Raw genomic sequence first — 23,589 nt, forward strand, 5'->3', positions numbered from 1 at the left:
TACTTCTTCAGAGCCCCCAGGAGAACCAATCCTGATGACACTTTGATCTCAGACTTCTGGCCTTTAGAACTTTGAGAGAGTAAATTTCTGTTGTCTTAAGCCACACAGGTTGTTGTCATTTCAACAGTTCTAGGAAACACACCCTCAATCATAACATATATCACAAGGGATCACAACCGCTGGTTCAACTATCCTTCCAGATTATGAATTACCACAGGTGAGTGCTGTGGCTACTACCACTCTAGATAGTTAGTCCATATTTGACACTCAAAATGCAAGACTCTAAATTTGCTTGAAAGCCCTGGAACTTGATCCCAGGTCTACTGATCATAAGGGCTCATCATGGATAGACCAAATCCTGGTGACAAAAACCAAATACCTAGGTGCGTTACCCCCTCACCCACCCAGCCTTCCTAAACTGGCTTCTGCTCAGCTCACATTCCCCCTCCCCAGCCTCTAACCTACCATCCCCTTTCCCACCCATCTAAACTCATGTCTTTTTTCAAGACTTGGCTAAATCCTACCTCCTTCTTAAGGCCACCCATACCCCATCTGTTGTCCCTCAGGGGAGACAGCCCAGTCAGAGAATCCCAACCCTGAAATAAAACAAGGAAGAGAAGCAGCAGCAGGACGCCTCCATTCTCTAATTGCCGAGCCCTGTGCTAAATACGTTCCAGGTCTAATATGTTTGAGGTTTGCAACCACCCTTTGAGAAAGGCATTATTTATCCCCATTTTACAGATGCAGAAACAGAAGCTCAGAGAGATTGAAAGCATGTCTGTGGGACTCAAGAGCCTGTGCTTTCAACCATTATGTGCACGGTACAGGAAGCCAGGAGGGCCCCGGCAGCCTAGGTGGACAGTGGGTGGCCGAGCCAGCTGGCACAGTGCCCAGCACTCACAGGCAACAAAAATGTCTATGGAAGGAATGAGTGAGTTGATGCCAGAGCTAATGGTTAAGAGGACAAGGATGAGCCAGCCAGAAGTGACATGGGAGGAAAGGGTGCAAGAGGGGAAGGCAGAACCAAAGCAATCAAACACAAAGCAGCAAGGAACGGGAGAAGCCATGGCCATCACAGTGTTGAAGCAACAAACTCAACGTGGAGACTGCGGTGGGACGGGACTGGGCAGGTGGGACCCTGCTAGGGCACCGAAGGTTGGAAATACCTCACAAGGGTGCTTGGATTTCAGGCTGTAGGGGCTGAGTAGCAATGGAAGGGGTGTGGCCTGTTGGACCCTGCAGCTCCCACTCAATGTCCCCAACGCTGACCACTCCAATCCCTCCATGAATCAACCACTTCTGGCACCTCTACTCCTGTCTTGCCCCTTCATCCATTCCTCACCAAATTGCAGGGGCCCCTGCCTGGGATTCACCAGTGAAGAAAAGAGGCACAAAAAACTGCCCTCCTAGAGATTCCCCAAGGGTGCTCCTTCCCCTTGTAACCCCCTCAAGAAGAAGCAGCATGGTTCTCCTGGACCAGAGCACCAAAGATCCAAGGTGGGAGGTAGGCAGGCTTCAGCCACCCACTTCTTCACCTTCAAAGTTTGTGCCATCCAGCTCTGCCGTCACTCCTCACCCCTGACCACAGGACCCTGGCATCTGCTCACAGTGTTCCCTCCACCCCAACTTCTGCCACCATCTGTGCCAATTTGAAACAGTTGTGTGCCTCCCAGAAAAGCCACATTCTTTAATCCTTGTCAATAACTGTTTGGTGGAATTTTTTATTAAGCTGTTTCCGTGGAGATGTGACCCACCTAATTGTGGGTGGGACCTTTGGATTAGGTGGTTTCCATGGAGATATGTCTTCACCCATACAAAGTGGGTCGCTCACTGGAGCACTTTAAAAGGGAAGCATTTTGGAAAAAACTTCAGTGCTGACAGAGCCCACAGAGCTAGAGACCTTATAGATGCAGAAGGAAAACACACCCAGGGAAGCCTTATGAAATGAGAAGCCCAGAAAGCTAGTAGACGTCAGCATGTGCCTTCCCAGCTGACAGAGGTGTTCTGGATGGCAGCAGCCTTTCTTGAGTGAAGGTATCCTCTTGTTGGTGTCTTAATTTGGACATTTTCATGGTCTTAGAACAATACACTTGCAACATAATAAATTCCCCTTTCTAAAAGTCATTCCCTTTTCTGGTATATTAGATTCCAGTAGCTTTAACAAACCAAAACACCATCCAGAAGACCCTCTACTCCATCCCCCAGCCTAGCATCCCATTTCTCAGCTGAAAGGGAGGGAAAAGAGCCACACACAATGAGTTCTATCTATTACCCTCACAAACTCATCCAGAAAGATGACAAATGCACATTCAAAAGTCCCCAACAGATAGTCACAGAGGCAGAAGCACCCACAGCTAGCAGTTGTTGGCATGGATAGAACAAGGCTTCACTTTCTCTCTGGCATTCCAACTAGAAGAGGCATCCAAGAACACCCAGCATCAACCACAGCTCCACATCCTACTCTCAGCTCACAGGAAAATGGCAGAGTCTCCACAGGAAACAGAAGACAGCTCCCCTCCTCTGTGGATGGGCAGCTACTCCTCCCTGAGCATGCCATGCCTGTTCTCCAGCTGCTGTAGACAGCGCCTTGTGCACAGAGGGCGGGCAGAGCCCCAGTCACTGTTTCTGGGCACTGGGTAGTCCCCCAAATCAGCAGGCTGTGGTACTTCCTGCTTCACATCCCCTGTACTTGGCCCAGTGACTGGTGTGTGGTGGCCACTTCGTTAACATTTTGATTTAAACTAAAGGGAAATCAATAGCTCTATATACTGCAAGTGCGATACATCTTAATAAAGATTCACAGCAGCCCCATTTTCAGGAAGCCATGAGGCAGGAGGGAAAAGACAAAAAGGTCTCTCCATGGCCCCATTATCCAGAAGTGATGGAAGCTGAGCTGAGTCCCCAGAAAAATGGGGTCCCTCCATCACCCCCTGGCTCCAGGCTCCTGCATATACCCCCAGAGAGAAGGGCATCCATTTCTCCGACTGTCTTCTTATGATCCACACATGGGAGTACTGGTTGTAGCAAAAACCCACAGCAGCAGGGATCGACTCTGCCCTCATCCTACACAGAACACAGAGTTATATCCACATGGCCTTGTGCACCTGGGGAGACACACAACCACTGTCATTGGAAAAACACAGAACCATGCTGTTGGAAACATTTCTGTGTTCTGATTAAGGTTACCTGCAGATAGGAAAGACTACTGGATTTCCTTATGAAGCAATGCAAAGGAAATCACAGAGAAAATCTGGAAGGAAGGAATACTGAAGGTGTGGCCCAGTTTGCTCATTTTGCCAAATGCAGAAACTGAAGCCTGCAGCTAGATGTTGCTAAGTGCCACAGTAGGCCAAGCCCCAACCAACAGTATTCCTGAAAACCCTAAAGAACACCCAGGGCTCTATCTGAGATGTATAAAAGTTTCACTCACTAAGTTTAGTTTTCAGAAACTTAAAACTTCAAGATTGTTCCTATGCCAGTTAAGCCCTGAAACCCAGAGGCACCAGTCTCTCAAAAAACATCAATTAGTTGCATTCCCCTTCCCCATAATGTCAATGCCCCATTTCAGCATGAAGACGTTAGAACGGTCATTGTCCAAATATCCCTAAAGATGGAGAGAAAGGACAAAACAGGAAGGAAGAGTTGTAACAGAGAAGATAGGATCTAACAAATGATTGTGACAACTGACTCATTATATTGATATTTCTTGCTAGTCTCTAGTGTATTAGAACAGCTAGGAGGAAATACCTGAAATCATGCAACTGTAACTCCTACCACATTTCAAAATTGGCTCCACAACAATTTGCTATACTGAACTTTGAAATTTATCATTTCTCTGCATTTAAAACAACAAGAAACTGGAGACTGGCACTGGTCACCACCTAACATTCGATATAACTTGCTTATTTGTTTCATCATCTCTCTGCTCCTCTCCACTAGAATATAAGCTGAGTGAACGCCAGGATCTCTGTCTGTTTTATTCACTGTTGTTTCTCCTATGTGCTTAGGACAATGCCTGGCACATAGCAGGCGATCAATTAAAATCTATTGAGTGAACATATGAAGTAATAAACAACTAATTACCCTGGATCATGAGCACTGTTCTTGGAGAACATTATGCCACTTTTCAACACGCTGTCTGTTATTGACCCTAACCTGAAAAAGTGAAGCCCACAACCTGAAAGGGGCAGGGCTGCAGAATAATCAGGCAAGGGGGACGCAAGGAGAGGAGAATATAATTTATCTTATTGGTTCAGTCCTCACTTTACCTATTACTCAGGGTCTTATGCATACTGACTGGAAACCATTAAAACACTCGTGAGCTAAAGTACTGACCAATCTGACCAAAATACACTTTGGAATACGTACGGATAGCTTTGCAAATTCAGAGGAGCTGACCTCTCCTACCATCCAATGGACTTCTAGCCCCACGACTCGTGCAATAGGATTAAAGCCACCCCATTATTGCTGGAAAACAAATGAAATGTGAAAGAGGCTCTTCGGGGAGCACCCGTTCTCTCCCCACACATTTTGGAAAGTAGAAGCAAAGCAGTCCTGGGTGTGCGGAGAGGGAAAACCTCTCTCTGCCCCTCCCAGACCTCATCCTGCTTTGGCAAACTCCAGTCTCCAGAAAAACACTACCCAGAATAATGAAATTTAAACTGTTTAGACTTTGCAAAGCTGCATGCGTTAATTTAACGGAGCTGGCATGTTCTGCAGTAAGGGACCAGGCAGGCTGAGGAAATGTTTTTAAAGTGAAAGAAATGGCTTCTCCAAGAGAGTGGGGGAAGAAAAGAGGCTTAAACATGCCAGAGCCCTGAGACAAAGAAACCTCAGGCCTGGGGCGCGGGCCCCTCCTCTTCTCTTCCCGCTCCTCAGCCTAGGATTAGCTGTCATCTTACTCAGGGCTGTCTCGCCAACAGCACGGCGTGTGCAAGGGCAGGCAGGGAGCCACCACTGCAGGGCCCAGCAGGTCACAGCACTGAGGGGCAACTCACCAAAGAAGAGTCGAGGAGACACATGTGCACACACACAAACACACACCCCGAATCAGGAAACCAAGATCATGTTTTCAAAAGTAAGAGCACAAATGATGGTTTGCTTGGTTACTGGAGTTCCCTGGGACATCACAGCTCAGGGGAGGGCCTCGCTCCGGAGGCACAGGGCAGTCTATAGAGAGGAACTAACGAGGTGCAATGTTAGCACTGCCAGGTTCTAGGCTTTTATCTGAGTCCTCCCTCACTGCTGACACGAGGCCAGCCCATTAACTGTTCACAAACTGTAATGCTACAAGCAAAGCTCAAAACTTCAGGAAGTTCTGGCCCCCAGCCAACCTTAACCCACTCACCCCTTCTACAGGAGTTCCCCCACTTTACCTACAAGGAAACCATGTGAACAAGAGAACCCAGAGATCAAGGGTTAGGCTGACACATCAAAGAGGAAAGACTTGGGTCACAGGTGGCAGATTATGGACTATCAAGCTCTCGGGGGCCGAGGAAGTAAGCTAGGGTCAAGAAAAGCCTGAAAATAGAGAGAAAGAGCATGATGCAATCTTCCTAGGAAGGCAGCTAAGGGATGCTGTCCTAAGCATCTCGACACAAACCAAAGAGTCTAATGAAACACAACTAAACATAGGCCAATAACCATTTCCTGCATAAGCACAGTCTCCAACGTACACACGATGGCATTCCAAGAGTTCATTATGACCCAAGTGTTTGGAACTCTAAATGCATTTTTCAAAGAAATAAAATGATCCCTATGGTTAGGATATCAGCCTGGCCTGTCACCACTGTAGCCTACGAGTTCTTGGCAACAAGACCCAAGCCTTATTCATCTTTGATTTCCAAATGCCTTGAAGAGAACGTGACACAGAACAAGAACTCAATATAAGTAGAGTGAATGAAAAACTGCTGCTTAGGTCAGGCATGATTGCACATTTAACTTCCTTGTGTATTTCTAAAGAATGCACATGCTGGCCACCTGAGGTTTTAAAGACACTTGGAGAACTGCACAGAACTCCCCCCTTTAGGGCCTTGACCTAATTCAGGTACTATGATGACCTAAGGAAAGTAAATGTCTCCGGATAAGCCTGCAGAATAGAAACGGAGCTAAAAGGTAAACTCTGGTTTTGCATTTCAGGCAGGTCCCCTGGCTGGGAATCTCATCCAGCCAAGCACAAATGGCATGTACAAGAAACCCTGAGAAAGGAGCGTCCAACGGGGCCACCCCAGGGCTTTTGCAACCTGGATGCAAGGCTCTCCCTCAGTAAAGAAAAAAAACTCATTCAGAAATGTTTGGGGAATGGATGGTGGTAAAGGTTGCACAACTTGGTGAATATAATTAGCACCACTGAATTGTATATCTGAAAGGAGATAAAATGGGAAACAGTTGTATATATGTCACCAGAAAAAAAATTAAAATTAAAAAAAAACAAAGAACTGTACCACACAAAGAGTGAACACCCTAATGCAAACTACAGACTACAGATTACAGCATAATTATAATAATACTGCTTCATTATTTGCAACAAACCATACTAATGCAAAGTGTTAATAATAGGGAAAAGTCCATGTTCCCATATATGGAAACTCTATATTTTCTGCAGGATTTTCTTTTATAAAGCTAATAAATAGCTTTATAAAAGCTTTATGTAACTTTAATAACAAGAGAGAAAAAAATCCATTCAGAACTTTCATATTCTAGCCTCTGAATTTCTTAAATATTTCACCCCCTCCCATTGTTTCCACCACCAGCTCCTTCATTTTAGATCTATTCTCTGACTTGACAGAGGAAGAGAAACAAATCCAACCAGCCCCCGTAACCTCCAGTACTGCCTGCTTCATCTCTGGGCTCAGCGATCAAAGCGCATTTTTCAGTCTCTAGCATCCTCCAGTGCTGCTTGCTGTTTCATTTACTGATGGTCCTTTGCCAATTGATTTTTTGAATTTCTAGTGATCTGCTCCACGTGGTCTGAAAAAACAACTCCCACACAGCTCTGTCATGGGCACTGCCCCTTTGCAAAGTTGTGGGATGAGAGTATAGAGCCAGTGCAGGCAGCGGCGCGGGGGATTTGTCTCGACTCCACTGCAAAGAGGCCTTGAAGGCTTAAGAATAAAGAATAGGCAAATCACTGTGAACAAATATTTTTTAATGAATGGTCTGTGGACAGTGTTTTGGTTTTGTTTTGCTTTGTTGTGCTTTGGGCAGTGTTGTAGACTCTATTCACACCCTAAAGTCCAAGGACTCCAATAACAAATTCTCTTAGCAATGCGCAATCTGCCTAACAAGCAAAAACCTCCAAACAGTCCTACTAAGGAGGGAGCCAGGGAATGTTCTGCCCACCACTGATCCCATTTCTAAGCATTTATCCAGAGAAATGAAAGCTGGCATTCACATGAAAACCTGTACACAAATAATAACAGCAGCTTCATTCCTAATCACCAAAAAACAAAGCAACCCAGATGTCCCTCAGTGAATGAATGGATACACAAACTGTGGTATATCCATACAATGGAATACTACTCAGCAGAAAAAGGAAGGAACTATTGATGCAAGCAACAATTTAGATGGATCACATGAACATTATGCTGAGTCAAAGAAGCCAGTCTCAAAAGTTTAATAGTAATAGAACTTTCTCTATGCTGCAAGAACTGTACATAGAATGGGGAGAGAAGTGGATGAACTCTAAAAAGCAGCAGTATCAACAGAATATGGTGGCTGATGGGTGGGAGACCCATCCATGGCTGGGTCTGTGGGAAAGACAAGCTGCCTTCTGCTGCCGTGAGTGTTCAGCACCTGTAGGTTATCCAACAGGAGCTGTCCAGTGGGCAGCTGGATATTTGGTCTCAGGGTCCAGAGAGAGACCTGGGACACAGATACGAATGAAGGGGTCATCAGAGAGCTCAAAGGCAGAGCCCAGATAAAGGAGTCAACTGCAAGGAGGAGGAGGCGGTATCTTGCGGCAGGGCCCCGAGGAGGCATAACATTCAAAGGGTGGGAGGGGGAGGCAGAAAGACGGAGAAGGAAAGAGAGAGAGAAGGTGAAAGCCATGCCACCAAACTTACAACAGCAAACATGCCTGAGAGGGAACGATAAGAAATCACAGTGCTACTAAGAGATTACGTGTAAGAAAGAGTCTGCTGGATTTAAAGAGAAGCCCCTTAGAGTAGTTTTATTGCAGTGGTGGGAATGGGTGTGGGATGGAGCAGAAAACAAAATGAAGTAAGAGAGCGGAGATCCTGAGCTTAGACCAGCCCTAAGACACTAGGAGATGAAAGGTAGAGGAAATAGCCTTGACCCAGGGGCAAGGGAAGCAGGGATTTCAGGATGAAAGAAGTTTTAGCTCATCTTAATGCAGGAGGACAGAACCCATAGGGAAGTTGAGGTTGGAGGGGGCCAGGAGTAGGGGCAGGACACGGGAGCAGGTAAACAGGCAGACACAGGTAGGGGCAAGCCTCAAGGGGATGCATGTGAAAGTTCTCTTTTTTTCTGCAGTCAAAGGTGAGGACACACTAGGAGTGGGGATGCTGTGGTGGCTGCACAGGCGTGGGCACAAGAGTGGAGGTCCGACATCCCAGCTATGGAGAAGGAAAAACGTCAGCTGGGAAACAGGAGCACACACAGGCCAAGTGGTAGATCCTGGACATGCCACAGGGGTGTGCTTTTTTGTTTTTGTCCGCAACTGCCCTTATTGTGCAAAGGTTTTAGGAGAGGAACAGAGATTGTGCAGGCTGGGCGGGAGCTGGAATCCAGGCTTGTTGATGCACAGCCCAGCGCCATTTTGCAGACACTTGGTCTCTTGTATTTTTGTCATTGTACTGGGCACAATCCCATAAAGGTTTGCAAAAGACAGGAAGAAGGCAAAGCCCCAGGAGCAGGTCACATCTTAAGCCCTCATGGACTAATACCTGAATAATCAGCTCATCAAGAATTAGGGGCGCCCAGGGCCTGTGCACAGTGGGAGACCCTGCCCAGGCCAGGGCCGTCCTGCAGTCTGTTTCTCTCTTACTCTTCCCACATCGCCTCATACTGGGCTTCTCTGAGACTGCCCACCCACCCGTCCCCTGCTTCTTTTCCTCGTTTTCCTCCTCCATTCATCTTCTCTTTGTCATCATTTCCTTCCCATCTTTCTGCCTTTCTCTCCTCTTTTCTTCCTTTTCCCTTACCTGATTATTACATGGAACAGAAGTAACTTTTTCAGCAGTTTTGTGTTCACTGATGGCAGCCCCAGCTCCCCGGCACCCCAGCCCAGCCCGCGGCACACGGCTCTCCCACAGCCTTCAGCACTGGGCGCTGACTCCAGGCCCTGTTCACACTTGTGGGGACTGCCCTTCACCCCTCCTTTCACCTAATCAAACCCCATCCTCCTGCTATGGGAGCTGATTTTTCCCATTTCTGAAATTTCTATAGTCCTGGTCGCCTATATCATTCCTTGACATGAGTCATATGCTTCCTTCAGTTGTTACTTCGCTTTTTATTATGCTTATGACTTTTTCCTGCAACCAATAATAACAGAGATTGCCACGTTCTGAGATTAGCAGCACTGATGGAAGTATAGCTTCCTCCTCAACCTGCTCTTTTCCCCAGGCCATGTGAAAATCATCACCAACTGTTTACTTTAATGTTATATAGACCCACTTGACATTTTTCCCTGATGGTATTCACTCAGCAAACGGAAGCAGTGAGCCGTTGGCAGAAAGAACTGGGGCACGGAGGCCAGAAGCTAGGGGCCTGAGTTCCAGCCCTGACGCCCTGCAAGAGGCTGTTACCATGCCTCAGCCCTGAAACCAGTCTGAGGTTCGGTTGGACTAGCCTACATCTTAGTCCCTTGTAAAGTGCACAGACATGCCGTGGTTCTATTACCGGCATATTCAAGAATGAATCATTGTCCACAAAAATGCTCCCAGTTCTGGGAACAAAAAACCACTCATATCCTTGACTATTGTTCTGGATAGGCTGACCTGGTGGCTCTCATTTTCCCTGCTCAAGGGGTGTTGGGCTTGAACGGAGGACTTCCAGGGAGCACAGACACAACCTCCAGGCACTGGCTGCAGGTTCTGACTGCAGTCACGTGGGTAACTGGCAGGTCCTGCAGAGGCCAGAGAGCTGATGACTTAGGGGAGCAGTGACCAGGAGCCAGACTGAGAACTCCTGTCACTTTTCCATTGTTGCAATCACCACGCACACGTATAGAAATACAGACTCTACTTTTTCCAATTAACATTCTTTCAAATAGTAAAAATTTTATGTTTATTAGCACTTATGTATCGAGCGCCGTCTGGGAATGCTGAACCCAAATGTGCGTGGAGGTGCACTTCCTGCTGGTGGGGGGGCTCACCCCCAGCAGGAAGGCGCAGCCATGTAGTGAGATAAGAGCCACAGCGGTTCCCAGGCCAGCGAGCACCCAGAGCCCAGCCCAGGGACTGCGAGAGGGCTGAGAAAGCACAGCACAAGTGACGCTTACACTATGTCTCCCCCAGGACGCAGCGCTGGAAGGGCAGTCTGGGTAGAGGACACAACTTGAGCATCAACCCCGGGCCAGCTCAGGTGGAGAACCCAAGCATCTCAGCAGAGTTCAGGAAGGGCAGACGGAGGGGCAGCTGGGGGTGGCCAGGACGTGGCAGCAAGAAGCCCAGCCACGGAGAGCCCTGAGTGGCATCCTGAAGATTTGTACCCTGTAAATAAAGAGGAACCATCAGAGGGCAAGGCATGGTAGCCGGGAAAGGGGGAGGGTCTCAGAGTACAATCCAGAACCAGGAGTCAGAATCAGAGCCCAGATATCTTGGCCATGGAAAGGAGGGTGTAGATACAGGGTCACTTCTACAGGGGTCGGGGACTGGATTGGTGCAAAGACTCAAGGCCTTAGGGTGTTTCCAATAAGGAATGGGGAGCAGGTCTGGGAGAAGGAAATTGCTCATCTTATCTTTGACCTTGCTTATATGGATGTCCATGTGCACAATTTTATGATCCATGTGTTATTTTAACAGCTCCCCAATATCCCATCCATAAGAAAGCATAATATACTTAATATTTTCCTTGTTGTTGGACCTTGAGTTTTTCTGGATTTTTACTATAAAAACAATCCACAAACATCTCTGTACATGCAGCATTTTATTTTTACTTATTTCTTCAAATAAATTCTTGTAAGTGGGATCACTGGGTCAAAAATAATTATTTGTATCACTCCGTATGTGCTGCCAATTGTCTCCAGAAAGGGATTGGGCCCGCAGCATCGCAGCATCGCAGCATCGGAGAGCCTCTGTTTTCTCAAAGCATTAACAACTATTGACATGTATCCTTTTCTTACCAGTATAATATTGTTACTTGTAGCATGAGATGTTAAGAGTCCCAACTTTAACACTGACTTTTCAAGTATAACCATAACTTTTGTCCTTCACACTAGGGAGAAGCAATGGGAGCCATAAGCAATTTATTCCAGGCTTTTAATAATCATCTCTGAGTGAGGACCTGGGGGTACACTCAGGATTCAAATGTCACTCTTGACAGTGACACTGCGACACCAGCTGCACTCAACACTAGGGGATCAGGCTGGGCTGCTCCTCACCAGGAGAGCCCAGCCCTTCACCCACCCCACCCTGACCTAAGCACAGTCTTACCAACCACCTGCAGTGCTTACAATGAGTGAAACTGCTCCTATCAGGATGGTAGGAAATCTTTACACTTCAGCTCAGCCAAAAGACATCTAGGAATTCATCCTAAGGAAATCATCAAGGATGAGCACAAAGACTTTTTTCTTTAAAAGTATACACATTACAGCATTATCTGTACTTTTTTAATTGGAAACTGCCCAATGGTTCATTTATGCATACACTTTTTTTTTTTTTGGCATGGACAGGCTCCAGGAATTGAACCCAAGTCTCCGGCTTGGCAGGGAAGAATTCTGCCACTGCACCACCATTGCCCGTCCTGCACATACACTCTTTTAATGAAGTTTACTAAGTGCTAAGCACCAGGGAAATAAATCCTGGAGCAGACAGCGCCCTGCACCTCACAGACCCCAGTGTAGGGAGGGATGGTTATGTTGGATTATGGAACCTCCATGGAGAAGATTCTCATGCTGTCACTAAACATGACATACTCCAAGAACAGTGAACGGCTTGGGAACGTATTCAAGAAATTATTATATTTTAATATGCCTAGATGTTAAAATATTAAGAGGGCTCCTTTTGGGTGGTAAGAAAAATGATTTGTATTTCTTCAGATATACACATTTGTGTAGTCTACACATGTATCCCTGGGCTCCATCTGTGATGAGAAAATGCTTTGTCTGTGTGCATCCATTTGTTCTGTAGGGTAGAGTCCCTGCTTCGTGGCTTTCTCTCGTTGAGTCCAGCATCATCGGTGGGAACCTCTTCCCCACAAGGTCGCCCTGATTCCACACCTATAGTTTAAACTCACAGCAACACGGAACTGCAGTGAGAGGTGTTAGGGTGGGAGATGCACAGATATACAGATTTAAGCCATCAAAACAGTCCATGTGGCTCAGCTTCAACATAGAAGGAAACTGGCTTCTCACTTCTGCCAGCATAGGTGAACATAACACAGGTTTGATACCTCCAGCAACCTCCCGGCCCCTGCCTCAGGTACCACCTGTGGGTCCTCCCTTCACCAAAGCCCTAGGGTCGTGGCTCTTCTGGCTTATCCATCCTTTCATCCTCTTGGGCCCAATCAACCATCCCTGCCAATCTGTGGGGATGGGAGGATGTATCTTTTCAGGTCAAAGCTAGGGAGGCATGGTCTTTTAACACATAAAGTTCAAAAATGGGAAAGGCAGGAGGAAGCAGTCACTCTCATATGGAAGAAGAAGCTGGCACGAGCTTTACCAGAAGGTTTACAGAAGCATCTTCTGCGTGGAGACAGCTTGGAGGAGGAGCCCACTCTTTACCCCTCCAGTTGTAAACTGGTTCCCTCATTCAACCAGCATTTACTGGGCAGCCTCTCTGTGCCCTGTTCTGTTCTAAGCTCTAGGTGGATGTCAGTGGCAAAAACAGACCAAACTAAACTTTGTATATATGTTATTTATACAACAGAAAAATTAAAAAAGGAGAAGAAGAAAAAGAAAGCCCTCTGCCTCCATAGCGCTGTAGGCAGCCTCTGGAGTTTTCCCTGAATGAAAAGGTTCAAGGGAGACTGTGGGCAGAGGAATGGCATGAGCTGACCCTCATCTTTAAATGTCTCTTTCCACTTTATCTGATCACAGAGTCCTGTTATTAAATTCCACTGAATGAGCCATATCTGGTCCTACCTCTTTCTTTTCCCTATTAATGTTCCAAGGCAGGGAACCTCTACCACCACCGCCGCCACCCCTCCTGAGCCCCTGAGATCAAGACTTACTGTAGAATGACAGCAGTTAAGATGCTGTGATATTAGCATGAGAACATGTAAACAGACAACTCAGTAGAGACCCCAGAGTGGCACTGAAGACTGCAACTTGCCCCACGTCCCCACCACTCAACCATTTCACAACCTCCCGTCCTTGGTATCCTGCCTTGTTGCCCACAGCTTTCGCACAGTTCTGCATGCAGCATACAGAACTAAATAAGAGGCCCTCCATGGGGACTCACCAAAAGGAGCCTCTGCATGGGCTGAAAGCAAGGCTTTCATGGCATAACTCACTTGACAATATTTAATTTTGCTTTCATTTAAAATTTTCATTGATATAATTATAGAAAGAGGAAGGGGGAAAGCACTGTTTAAGCCAGTTGTCTCAAACTCAGTGTCACCCTACATTCATATTTTAATGAGTGGCAAGGGGCTTTCCCATCCTCTCTGACTGAGCAATTATAACTAGGGGACAGTTGCAGAAGGTAATCCCAATTCATAGAGAAAATAATACTGGTGTGAAAGTGGCACTGAATGTAATTGCCATAAACTTCTTTAGCCAAAACAGTGGTCAGTACTAGGTGGTCACAGTGAATGGCCCTGGGTTTTGCCAGTAGTACCCTCTTCCTCCTTCTCTCCACCAAGCACCCACTGCTTAGAGTCTCCAACCTGTTTTAAACACACCACATCTAGCCACTCTCTAGTGTTCTCCCATCAACTCATTTGCCATAAACCTCAAGCCACTCTATGGATCTGATGAACCAACCATTCAGAAGATGCCTCGGTTATCTTCCACTCTGAGGACTTCAAAAAAAATCTTTGGCTTGTCCCACACATTGTGGTTAGGCCTCTGGCATTTCATTCTCTGCTATAGAAACCAGTGCGTGATGAGGCAGAGTTGCCTTAATAGTAGCAAAGAAGCCTTCTTCTTGGTTTTCTTCTTTTCAAGAAAATATTCAATGAGGTGCTCAAGAAACTAATCTGGCTGTTTCTGCTTGTCAATTCTAGGAGCACTGTTATATATTGAACTGCAAGTTGTTTAAATTTTCCTCTTTTTCCTACTTGTTCAATAATTTGGACATTTTTCCCCTAACATTAAGTTCTAAACATTTTCTTTTGTAGACCAACATTTTAATTTCAAGGTTACAAATCTAACTTGCAAAGAGGAGGTTATATTCCCAAATTGTACGTAGATACAATATAGAGTCTGTTTGTTACCACGTGGCTCTAAAAAGTAAATTTCTGAATACGTAGATATTTTTGGCTGATTCGTGGCAATTTAATTTTTTTAATGAGCTATCTTCTGCCTCCCCAGTAGTTAGCCCACAAATAGGCTCATCTGCACACAGAAAATCAAAAGTTGACAGCAACAGTAAGCATGTCAAGGTATACAACTTATATTTTCATAGAAATCACAACCTCCCTGCCATTTGTTGCATTCCAGATGCCCTCTTGACACATAATTAAGGTGGAGTAGCTTCCTGGGCATCAGGCTACACCTCAACAGCCATAGGGAAACTGATGTTGTAGGGTACAGATAGCATTTATTACAGCCTTAGCAACATCTGAATTTAGTTATAAAAACTTAGAAGCATAAACTCAGGAGTATAATGTCTCCATCTTAACATTTCCCTTACTAAAATAACAGTTTATATAACTGATGATTGCTAACTCTATGTTAGCATTGACTGAGCTGTAAAGAGACCCTGAACCAAGACTGATGTCCTATGCTTCTTTTTCTAAGAACGGAGCTGCAAGGGAGAGGAGAAAATTATTAATAGAGGCGCAAGAAAAAATGTGTGGCGGTTGCCAGCTCAGCCCTAGCAAACACGTGCCGGGCACACTGTGACGCTCAATGATTAGAGCTCTGACAGAAAAGGAAACACTGAAACTCATAGCATTTTTAGCTCTTTCATTAAAAATGTCAACATATGCAAAAGTATACAGAATGGGATAATGAATGTCCACAGACCCATGACACAGCTATAACCCACAGCCTGTCTTTTTCTATACTCTCACCCACCTACTTGCCCCTCATCCTGGATTATTTTGAAGCAAATTCTAGACAGCATAGACTTTCATCTGTAAATATTTTAGTATGTATCTCTGAAAGACACCACAATACTATTACCACATTTTAAAAGCAATTATTTTTAATATCAAATACCCAGTCACTATTCATGTTTCCCCAATTATCTCAAATATTTATTTACACTGAATTTGTTTGAACTAGTAATTATACAGTATCCAAGTAAGAACCACACGTTTCAACTAGTTGATCATTCTCTTACAGCACTTTTAACTTCTTTCCATCTCTTTTTTTTCCTCTTTGCAATTTATATGTTGGAGAAACTATAATTTCCCACAATCTAGATTTTGCTGATTACAACCCTGTGGTGAGGTTTAACAGTCATTGTAACTTAATTTTCCCCCATTCTTTCTTACTTAGTTCAGAACAAAGACAAGAAATACTTTCCAACAAAATAGCTAAAAACAGTCTGGTTGTCTCCATAAAGGAGCAGAGCCTCTGAAAATGTCCCGCAGACATGGAACCAGCTCTGCTGATTAGAAAGCCAGTTTTAAGTTAGAGACATGCCTCAGCTAGCCTACAAGGTAGGAGCATTATTGCGGGACGCCAGGACTGGTGACTGTCCTCCATCTGAGGACAGAAAAGAGCCCAAGAATTCAAAAAGTTCCACCTTTAGAGAGAAATAAACCATGAACAAAATGGAGGGGGGAGGGAGGAGAATTAAAGGGAAAACTGTTTCTGAGTTGGCCTCAGCACATTATTTGGTTTTAAATCTGCCACCATTAAGAACTAACATTCCTGAGCCCAGATGGGGAGGGCAAAGGCAGCCCCGTTGTTTTCCAGCGGGGTGCAGGTTGGACTCTGAGGACAAAAGGCACGAACTCACAGCGGTCGGCACTGGGAGAAACTTACCAGGGCACAACCACTTAAGCCACAGACCTGGGACAGGCAACCTTGGGCAAAGGCAATGCAGCTGCCCCCTGCTGCACAGAGAACATGTGCTCTGCTGGCTTTCGAATAATGGGTCACCAGTCTTGGAGAGAAAAAAGACTTGACCTTAAATCCCAATTCCTCCACTTACAAGCTGTGTGACCTAAGGCAACCTGTTGAAACGCCCTGTGCCTCATCTGACACTCCCTGTGCCTCCCTGTTGAAACTCCACGTGCCTTATCCTTATTTGTAAACCAGAGACACCACCATCGGCCTACTGGAGTGTTGTGAGCTTAAAATGCGGTTATCCATGGAGGTCTATCGTGCAGTGTCCAGCACAGGCTCAGTACATCATCGCCTCTTCGCCCCAAAGATTTCTGCAGGTCTGTGCTAACCCTACCTTTCAGGGAGACAACCTGCTGGATGCTTAGCTAGGTTATCCATGTAGGCTGTGGCCATGCATGAAGCAAAGCTAACTGACCCATAAGGGGTTCAATCCCATGATCCTGATCTCAATAGCACAGCTCCAGCCAACTGAGATAATTACGATAAAGTCAGATTCAATTCTGATTGCATGGAGATGCGTGCAGCAGCTCATACAACATTCTTAAATAGTGTTACTCCAAACTGTTATGACACAACACACTTGCCAACTTTACTAATTATCTCATCTTTTAAACATCTTAATGTAATGTAGCAAACTGATGTGTCCCTTAAAAGGATTAAGGTGGAAATTCATTAGAGCAATAATATCAGTGGATTTGCGTTCTAAAAATAACACTCATCAATCAACTTAGTATACACTCCATCTTAACAGTACTCAGCTTCAGGGGAAATACTGGAGAACTGCACAGCCAGGTCTCCATCCTCAAAGAGCTCTCACTAGAGCTCCCATATACTGAAAACCCAACTTCAAGTACCTCTAATCCACGCCACTCAGGCTGTCGTGTACCCACAGATCACCAGAGCATCTTAGTAAAACGCACATGCTGATTCAGACGGTCTGGGGAGGTCTGAGTGTCTGCATTTCTAAGAGCCCAAGTGATGCCATGACTGCTGGTCCACAGCCCACACTTTGAGTAGCAAGGTTCTGGTCCTCACTCCTACCGGCTACGATACAGGCAGGATTGCCAAGGCATTAAGGTGACTAGGAAGGCAAAGGTGGTGAGAAAGGAATGAACAGGCCATACCCAGAGTAAGGAGGGACCCAGCCTAATCCACTGAGATACACAATGGAATGAGACAGGGTGCCTGGAAGGAGAACAGAAGCAGAGTCGTTAAAAGCTCAGATCAGGTATCAAACGCCAACTCTGAAATTTCCACTTGTGGAACCAAGTGCCTGCCTTCTGTTCTTGGCTCCTTCTGCTGTGAGATGCAACTATACCACTACGCGGCCCATGACAGTCGTGGGCTTCCTGTGTAGGGCAGCACTAGTGGCTGGGAAGCGGTGGCTGTTACTACTCCAATCTGTCTAGCCCACAGCAGGCAACAAGACATTTCCTGAATTACCAAGTCATAATTGCCATTTTGACACATGTGCTAGGCATCATTTCTTTCGCAAATATATTCTACAATTCTAGTTTTGTCTATGAGAGGAGGAAAAAAAGAATCCTTAAATGCCTTTAGCATCAATTAATCCAAACATGTTTTATGTTTTAAATTTTCTATTATTCTATTAATTCTACCAAATAGCTTTTTATAAATTAGAATTCCTATAATTTTTCGCTTAAAACATTAAACTCAGAAATAAACACTTGGTTATGAGCATTTAAAAAAAAAAAGAGGCCTCACCTAGTCCAGACAAAACACATAACTACCAAAATGAACATTTTGTGAAATACAGCACCAGTTTTTATCTTTCTATTATCAAACTAATAGTTTATTGAATCATCCTCCCCAGAACTATTACTAAAAGCTATGTTTTTAAATTTGCATATTTAATTTGAGAAATAAAAGATAAAGTACAATAAGCACAACATACTGTTTTTTGTCCAACACAATTGTTTTGTTAAATTTCTAATGTAGTAGGCAGACTACATTATATATCAACTAAATTAATATAACACTGGTTAAGAAAAGATGCACAAACTCAAATTTTGCCCAGGAAGGGCCTGAGCAGTTTTCCATTTCAGAGGTTCCCAGCATGCAGAATCGCTAGGGAAAATTTAGAAATTAGGACCATCTCAGGGAGCCTTCTAGTGGCTGATCACATGGGTGTGTACTCTGTTGTGAAAAGTTCATTAGCTACACACTTAAGACCTGTGCATTATACTGAACATATGATCTACTTCAGTCAAAGTTTACTCCCCCAGGACCCTGAGTGTGCAGAAGGGCTGAGAATCCCACAGTGTGTGTGCATGTTCCACGTTCACGCTTCTCCCTTCTTTCCACTGCCCAGAATGCCCTCCCTCCAAGGAGCTTCCCTCTTGACCAGGCCAGGCTCAATGGGACCTGGGGAAAGCACTCTCATGGCCCAGGAAGTCTTGCCCATGGAGGGGGCTTGGGGCAACAGTCCACCCACGAGCGCCTCACTGTTAGCTCACAGCCAGCTTGGCAACTATTTCCACCTCTCACCATGAACTCTACCAGGCAAGGAATTCTCCCTCGAGGCTCTTACTCATGTTTATGCCATTCACCTGCCCCCAGGCCAAAAGTGTCTGGTACATGACGGTGAGCTGGCAAACTCTCTGAGTTCATGGAACTGAAGCCCCAGGAGGCTGGCTTCTGCCCAGAGCCACACAAGCAGCACAGGCCTGATCTGAATCTCAGCTCCCGGCTCCTAGCTGAGGAACTAAGTTAACTGCTCTCTGCCTCAGTTTCCTCATCTGTAAAATAAGGATAAAAAAGTCTTGATCTCAAGGAGCAGTATGGCATTAAATGAGAATAGGCATCGACAGCCCAAGCAGAGCATGCACTACGTGCTAAGTGTTCAAAAATCCTTAGCTATTTCTATCACAGGTGGATCATCCAATTTTGAGATTCCCTGCTGGAAATTAATCACCATTTAAAAACTATAAATGTGCACCTGGGCACATAGGTGCCCTGAATTCTGCTTTAACAGTCCCCTGGTTCTTAGAATTAGTGATCCACTTGGTTCTCCATGTGAAAACCAAAGCCAAATATCTGAACATGAACTACAGGGGTCTTTGGGAAAAGGACTCTGAGATTGAGGGCAGGTGGCCCACAGGGCAAGGGCTCTGGCATCTCTGAGGAACATCTTCTGGTTCTGTTAATTTATGAGGGACATTCAGAAAGTTCTGTGAGCCTGTGCAGTAACTGTGCTGTGGCTTCTAGCTGGCAGCTGGGTGGGGGGGTGGGGAGGGGGAACAGTGCTGGAGCATCAGGCCTTCCTCCCATCAGAAAAAGAACTCTCAATCAAGACTATCAGGCTATTTCATGGAAAAACTTCAGCCCCCAGTCTGAAAGGTCAACCCTTGTCTACAGGGTTTGTAATCCAAGGAAACCACTTGAAGGTCACAAGGCCACAATTATGAGTCTTCCGTGGTTTCCAGAGAAGATCACTATAGTCAGAGCACATAAAGAATGCAATACTCATGATGAGAAAGAAGCTGTTCCAGAACTTCTAACTGAACCCACTGATTGAGAAGAACCAAATGATTTTCAAATGTAATTCTGATAAACTGAACCTCCATCTCCCAATCCACACAGGCTTTTACAACCAGACAGGTTTCCACATACAGTGACTATCCAACTTGCACCAACACAAGGAGAGAATGAAATGGGAGTCCCCCATTCCTCATTCCTGAGGATGGGTTACTAATTAAGTAGAAAAAGAAGCACTGATGCACTAACAGAAGGAGAAAAACACCACTTTGTCAAAGTCCACCAATTTCCACACACACACACACACACACACACACACACACACACACCCCTTAACTTCTAAGGTAGGAGAACATCATACAGAAATCTGAAGAATCTCTAAAAATCAATTTTGTTCCTTTTGACAACAAGGGTTATCTTTTCCAAATATTTATCAGTGTTAGTCCTTAAGATATAAATCATTCCAAAGCTTTGATAGAAACCCTAAGCAAAAAAAACGTACCGGGGAGGTAATTATTCAAGGTGCAATCTGCTTTAGCGGGAGGAGGGTTCTCCTGGGGAACTAACTGATTAGATTACAGTGCCCAGCTCTTTGCAGGATGCCTGTTGTCCCGCAAAGGTTTAAAAAAAAATGCAAGCTCTCTATCTTGTGGACTAAGAAGCCATTCTTCCCAGGGGACACTCATTTGAGGCTGTGAGGCTGAGGCTTTGTGCGCGCGCCGCCACTCTGCGCCCCGGCCCCTCCTCCCACAGCGACCGCTCCTCCGAGGTTCCCAAGGCCACCTGCTTCTCCTTAGAAGAACAAGGGACTACTCCGAGAGCTATGGCAATGCGAGGTCAGCGTCCTCGGTGGTGACCCCGGGGGAAGGAAGGAGATGCTCCCGGGAAGCGTGCTTTGTCGCGAAGGTTGCGGGGCGGTGCGCAGCGGCCCCAGAGGCCTGGGAGAGGTTTCGTCCCGGGGCGCCACTCGGGGTTCTCCTCCCGCGGGGTCCTCCCGATCCAGCTGGCTGCCGGCGTCACAGTCCCACCCCACCCACCCCGCCGAGCTAACGGCGCGGCGCCGGGGATCCTTCTCCATTCCGCCTCCGGCCGGCGCGGCACCTGCTCGGCCGCGGCCGCCCCCGCTTCTGGGCCGAAGCACGAGACTGTGCTCCTCGCCAGCGCGCTAGAGACCCGCGGCAGTGGGCGGTTGCCCCGGGTCCTCCGCCTAACGGGGAAGGGGGTCTCCCGCAAGCGGCCGTCCCGGAGGGCCGCGCCCTGCCCAGCGCGCCCGTGGAGCCCCCGCCTCGGCACCCACCGCAGCAGAGGCGGCATCCGAGGGGCTCCCCGCCCTCCGGCTCGTACCTTGTGCGGCGCCCGCAGCAACCGGTGGACCCCGGCCAGTTGGGTGCCGAGCGCGAGGTCCTCCCGGAACGTGAAGAGCGGCGGCCGGCTGGGCTCGGGGAAGTTGGTGCTGTTGAAAGGGTCCGTGTCGTCCAAGAACTGCACCCGGCAAGCCAGCGTGGCCATGATGCATCCCTGCCGCGGGGAGCGCGGGCCCCGAGATTAGCGGGGCCGCGGGCCGGGGCGCCCGGGTCGCAGCGCACAGGGGAGGCCGCCGCCGCCGCCACCGCTCGCTGCTGGCTCGCGGGCTCGAAGGCTCCAGCGCGCCCCGCTGCAGCCCCGGCTTCGGCCGCGGGGGGCGGGGCGGGGGCGGGACCGGCGGGGCACCCTCCTTTCCCTCCTCCCCCTACTCCTCCCCTCCACCGTCTCACCCCCTGCACACACCCGGAGCTCCCACCCCCCGCAGCCGGCCGGGCTGCCCTGACCGCGGCGATTCGCCGCGGAGAAACGGAATGGAAGATCGGTTCTCTCGGCGCCGGCAACCCTGCGCCAAGTCCCGCGGTGGAGCAGCGCGGCCGCGGGAAGGGCCACCAGCTGCACGTGCGCCCCCGGCGCCCTGGCCAAGCTGCACTCTTTGGAGTCTGGGGGGCCCGGGGTCCAGGGCCTCCCTTCTGCTTCATTCCTGCCTGGGAAAGCGCTTAACCCAGATGGAAACCCACAAGTGAGCATCAGGAGGCGAGCGAGCTGGCGCCGGTGCCAAGCCGGGTAGTGGCTGCGGCAGCGAGCCCAGGGGAGGGCTACCAAGGAGGTTTCCCTTGAGAAGAAGAAGGCTGAGGAGAGGGACGGGAGCCGGGGAGTCGAGGCAGCCCTTCTCAAGACACAAACTCAGGGGACGCCGGGCCAGAGACCTGGGGCGGGCGTGGCCGGGGGTGGGGGGGATTAGGGGGGCGTTTGCTGCAGGCCCCCGCCCCCGGGTCCCCGGCGGGCGCTGAATGGATTTTACATCCCCACGCTCTCCGAAAGCCCTAGCGGGGCCTTGTGGGGCCGCAGGGAGCCAAACTGCGGAGGAGCAGTAGAGAACCACTGGTAACCCAGGGGCTTGGAGGGAAGTTTGCAGCCTGCCGGCTTCGGCCACGCCCCAGCCCCGACGCTCGGCGCTGCCTCCCACCGCTCTACACGCTGCTCACGGGCGACCCCCTTCGTTTCCAAAAAATTCACGGTTTTCTCCATTCCAAGCCACCGCCGAGTCCCAGGTTCACCATACCTCATATAGGTCGCACCAAAAATTCTAAATCGCTCTTAATACACACGACTTTACAAGGAGGCTGTTTAAACCACCTTTCTCCCCTTCCTCGGGATTCAAGAGGAAAGAAAACCTTGTCCTATATTTAGCCGCTTCCTCCCCTTTCAATGGAATCTGTCATACACGCACATTGAAGCCTGGTTTTAAAATAATAGTAATCCCCTGACACTTCTGCTCATTCCAGAAGAACTTCTAGCTCTCCTTATTCTTGCCATTTAACTCCTGAATGAGTTCTACAGACAAACCCTACAAAACTCCACTATTTCCTCATAGCTACAATTCTAAGCCAGTGAATTCTACTCCTTTGACAACACTGCCTCCTATCCTTCTACTTTCATTGCCACATTCCCTCCTCACTGAGAGCCTCCAGTGCTCCCCCCACACACACCCATTTCTCATCACCCCATCCAACTTGGATTTCAGCCCATCTTCTCAAGTGTCCCCTTGCTGTACCTCTCCATTGGTGTGTTGAGGGCCCCTGCTCTGGCTTGCTCCTACTCCACCTGCCAAGTGTCTGCTGGTGGTGGAGCCTATCCAAGTGACCCATTTCTACCCCAAGGCCCCTCAGCACTGTTCAATGTGCCCTCCCATTCCCCTCATACTCAAACTTCTGCTGCTCTCCTCCACCCACAGATTATTCCATAACAAAAATAATCTCTCCAGCTTGAACTCCAATTCTGGCACCCCCTCTCCATCCTCAGTCTACCTCTCCCATCTTAGGAGATGACCAGAGACCTAGTTCTGCTTCTACTCAAGCCTCTGTTTCCACCTGGACCTTGGGTCCCTCCCTTTCCACTTGCTCAGGGACTCTGACTGATCCTGCCCCCTTCTTCCTTCCTCCCTGAGCTCCTTCCCAAGAATCAGGGCTAGCTTTCTGGCCATGCTGTGCAGTCACATAGTGTCCTGCCCTTAGAAGGATCCACGCTGATTTAATGCTCTGCAGTTGTCGCCTTGAAATTCTTAATAACTTTTTAACAAGAGACCCTGCATTTCCACTTTATACTGGACCTCACCAGTTGTGTAGCTGGTCCTGAGAAAAACAAACATTTACTCAAGTGTTTCTCATCCTAAAAGCTACATCTTTATGAAGCCCACCTCT

At 47.5% G+C, this 23,589-nt stretch overlaps 1 protein-coding gene across 4 annotated transcripts in view; it reads right to left on the reverse strand.

The window, feature by feature from the left end:
- Positions 1 to 21,447, reverse strand: part of FHOD3 (formin homology 2 domain containing 3) — a 511,807-nt gene extending 490,360 nt beyond the window's left edge. For 3 of the 4 annotated variants that reach the window (XM_077135588.1, XM_077135589.1, XM_077135590.1), the window contains exon 1: positions 21,209 to 21,447. In XM_077135588.1, coding sequence (XP_076991703.1) covers positions 21,209 to 21,373 — 165 coding nt within the window. In that variant the 5' untranslated portion in view covers positions 21,374 to 21,447. The remainder of the gene's footprint in view (positions 1 to 21,208) is intronic. The other variant, XM_077135591.1, reaches the window with a different exon arrangement.
- Between the last annotated feature and the right edge of the window lie 2,142 nt (positions 21,448 to 23,589).

This window comes from Tamandua tetradactyla, chromosome 18 (genome assembly GCF_023851605.1).
Source record: "Tamandua tetradactyla isolate mTamTet1 chromosome 18, mTamTet1.pri, whole genome shotgun sequence".
In the NCBI taxonomy this organism is placed as follows: Eukaryota; Metazoa; Chordata; class Mammalia; order Pilosa; family Myrmecophagidae; genus Tamandua; species Tamandua tetradactyla.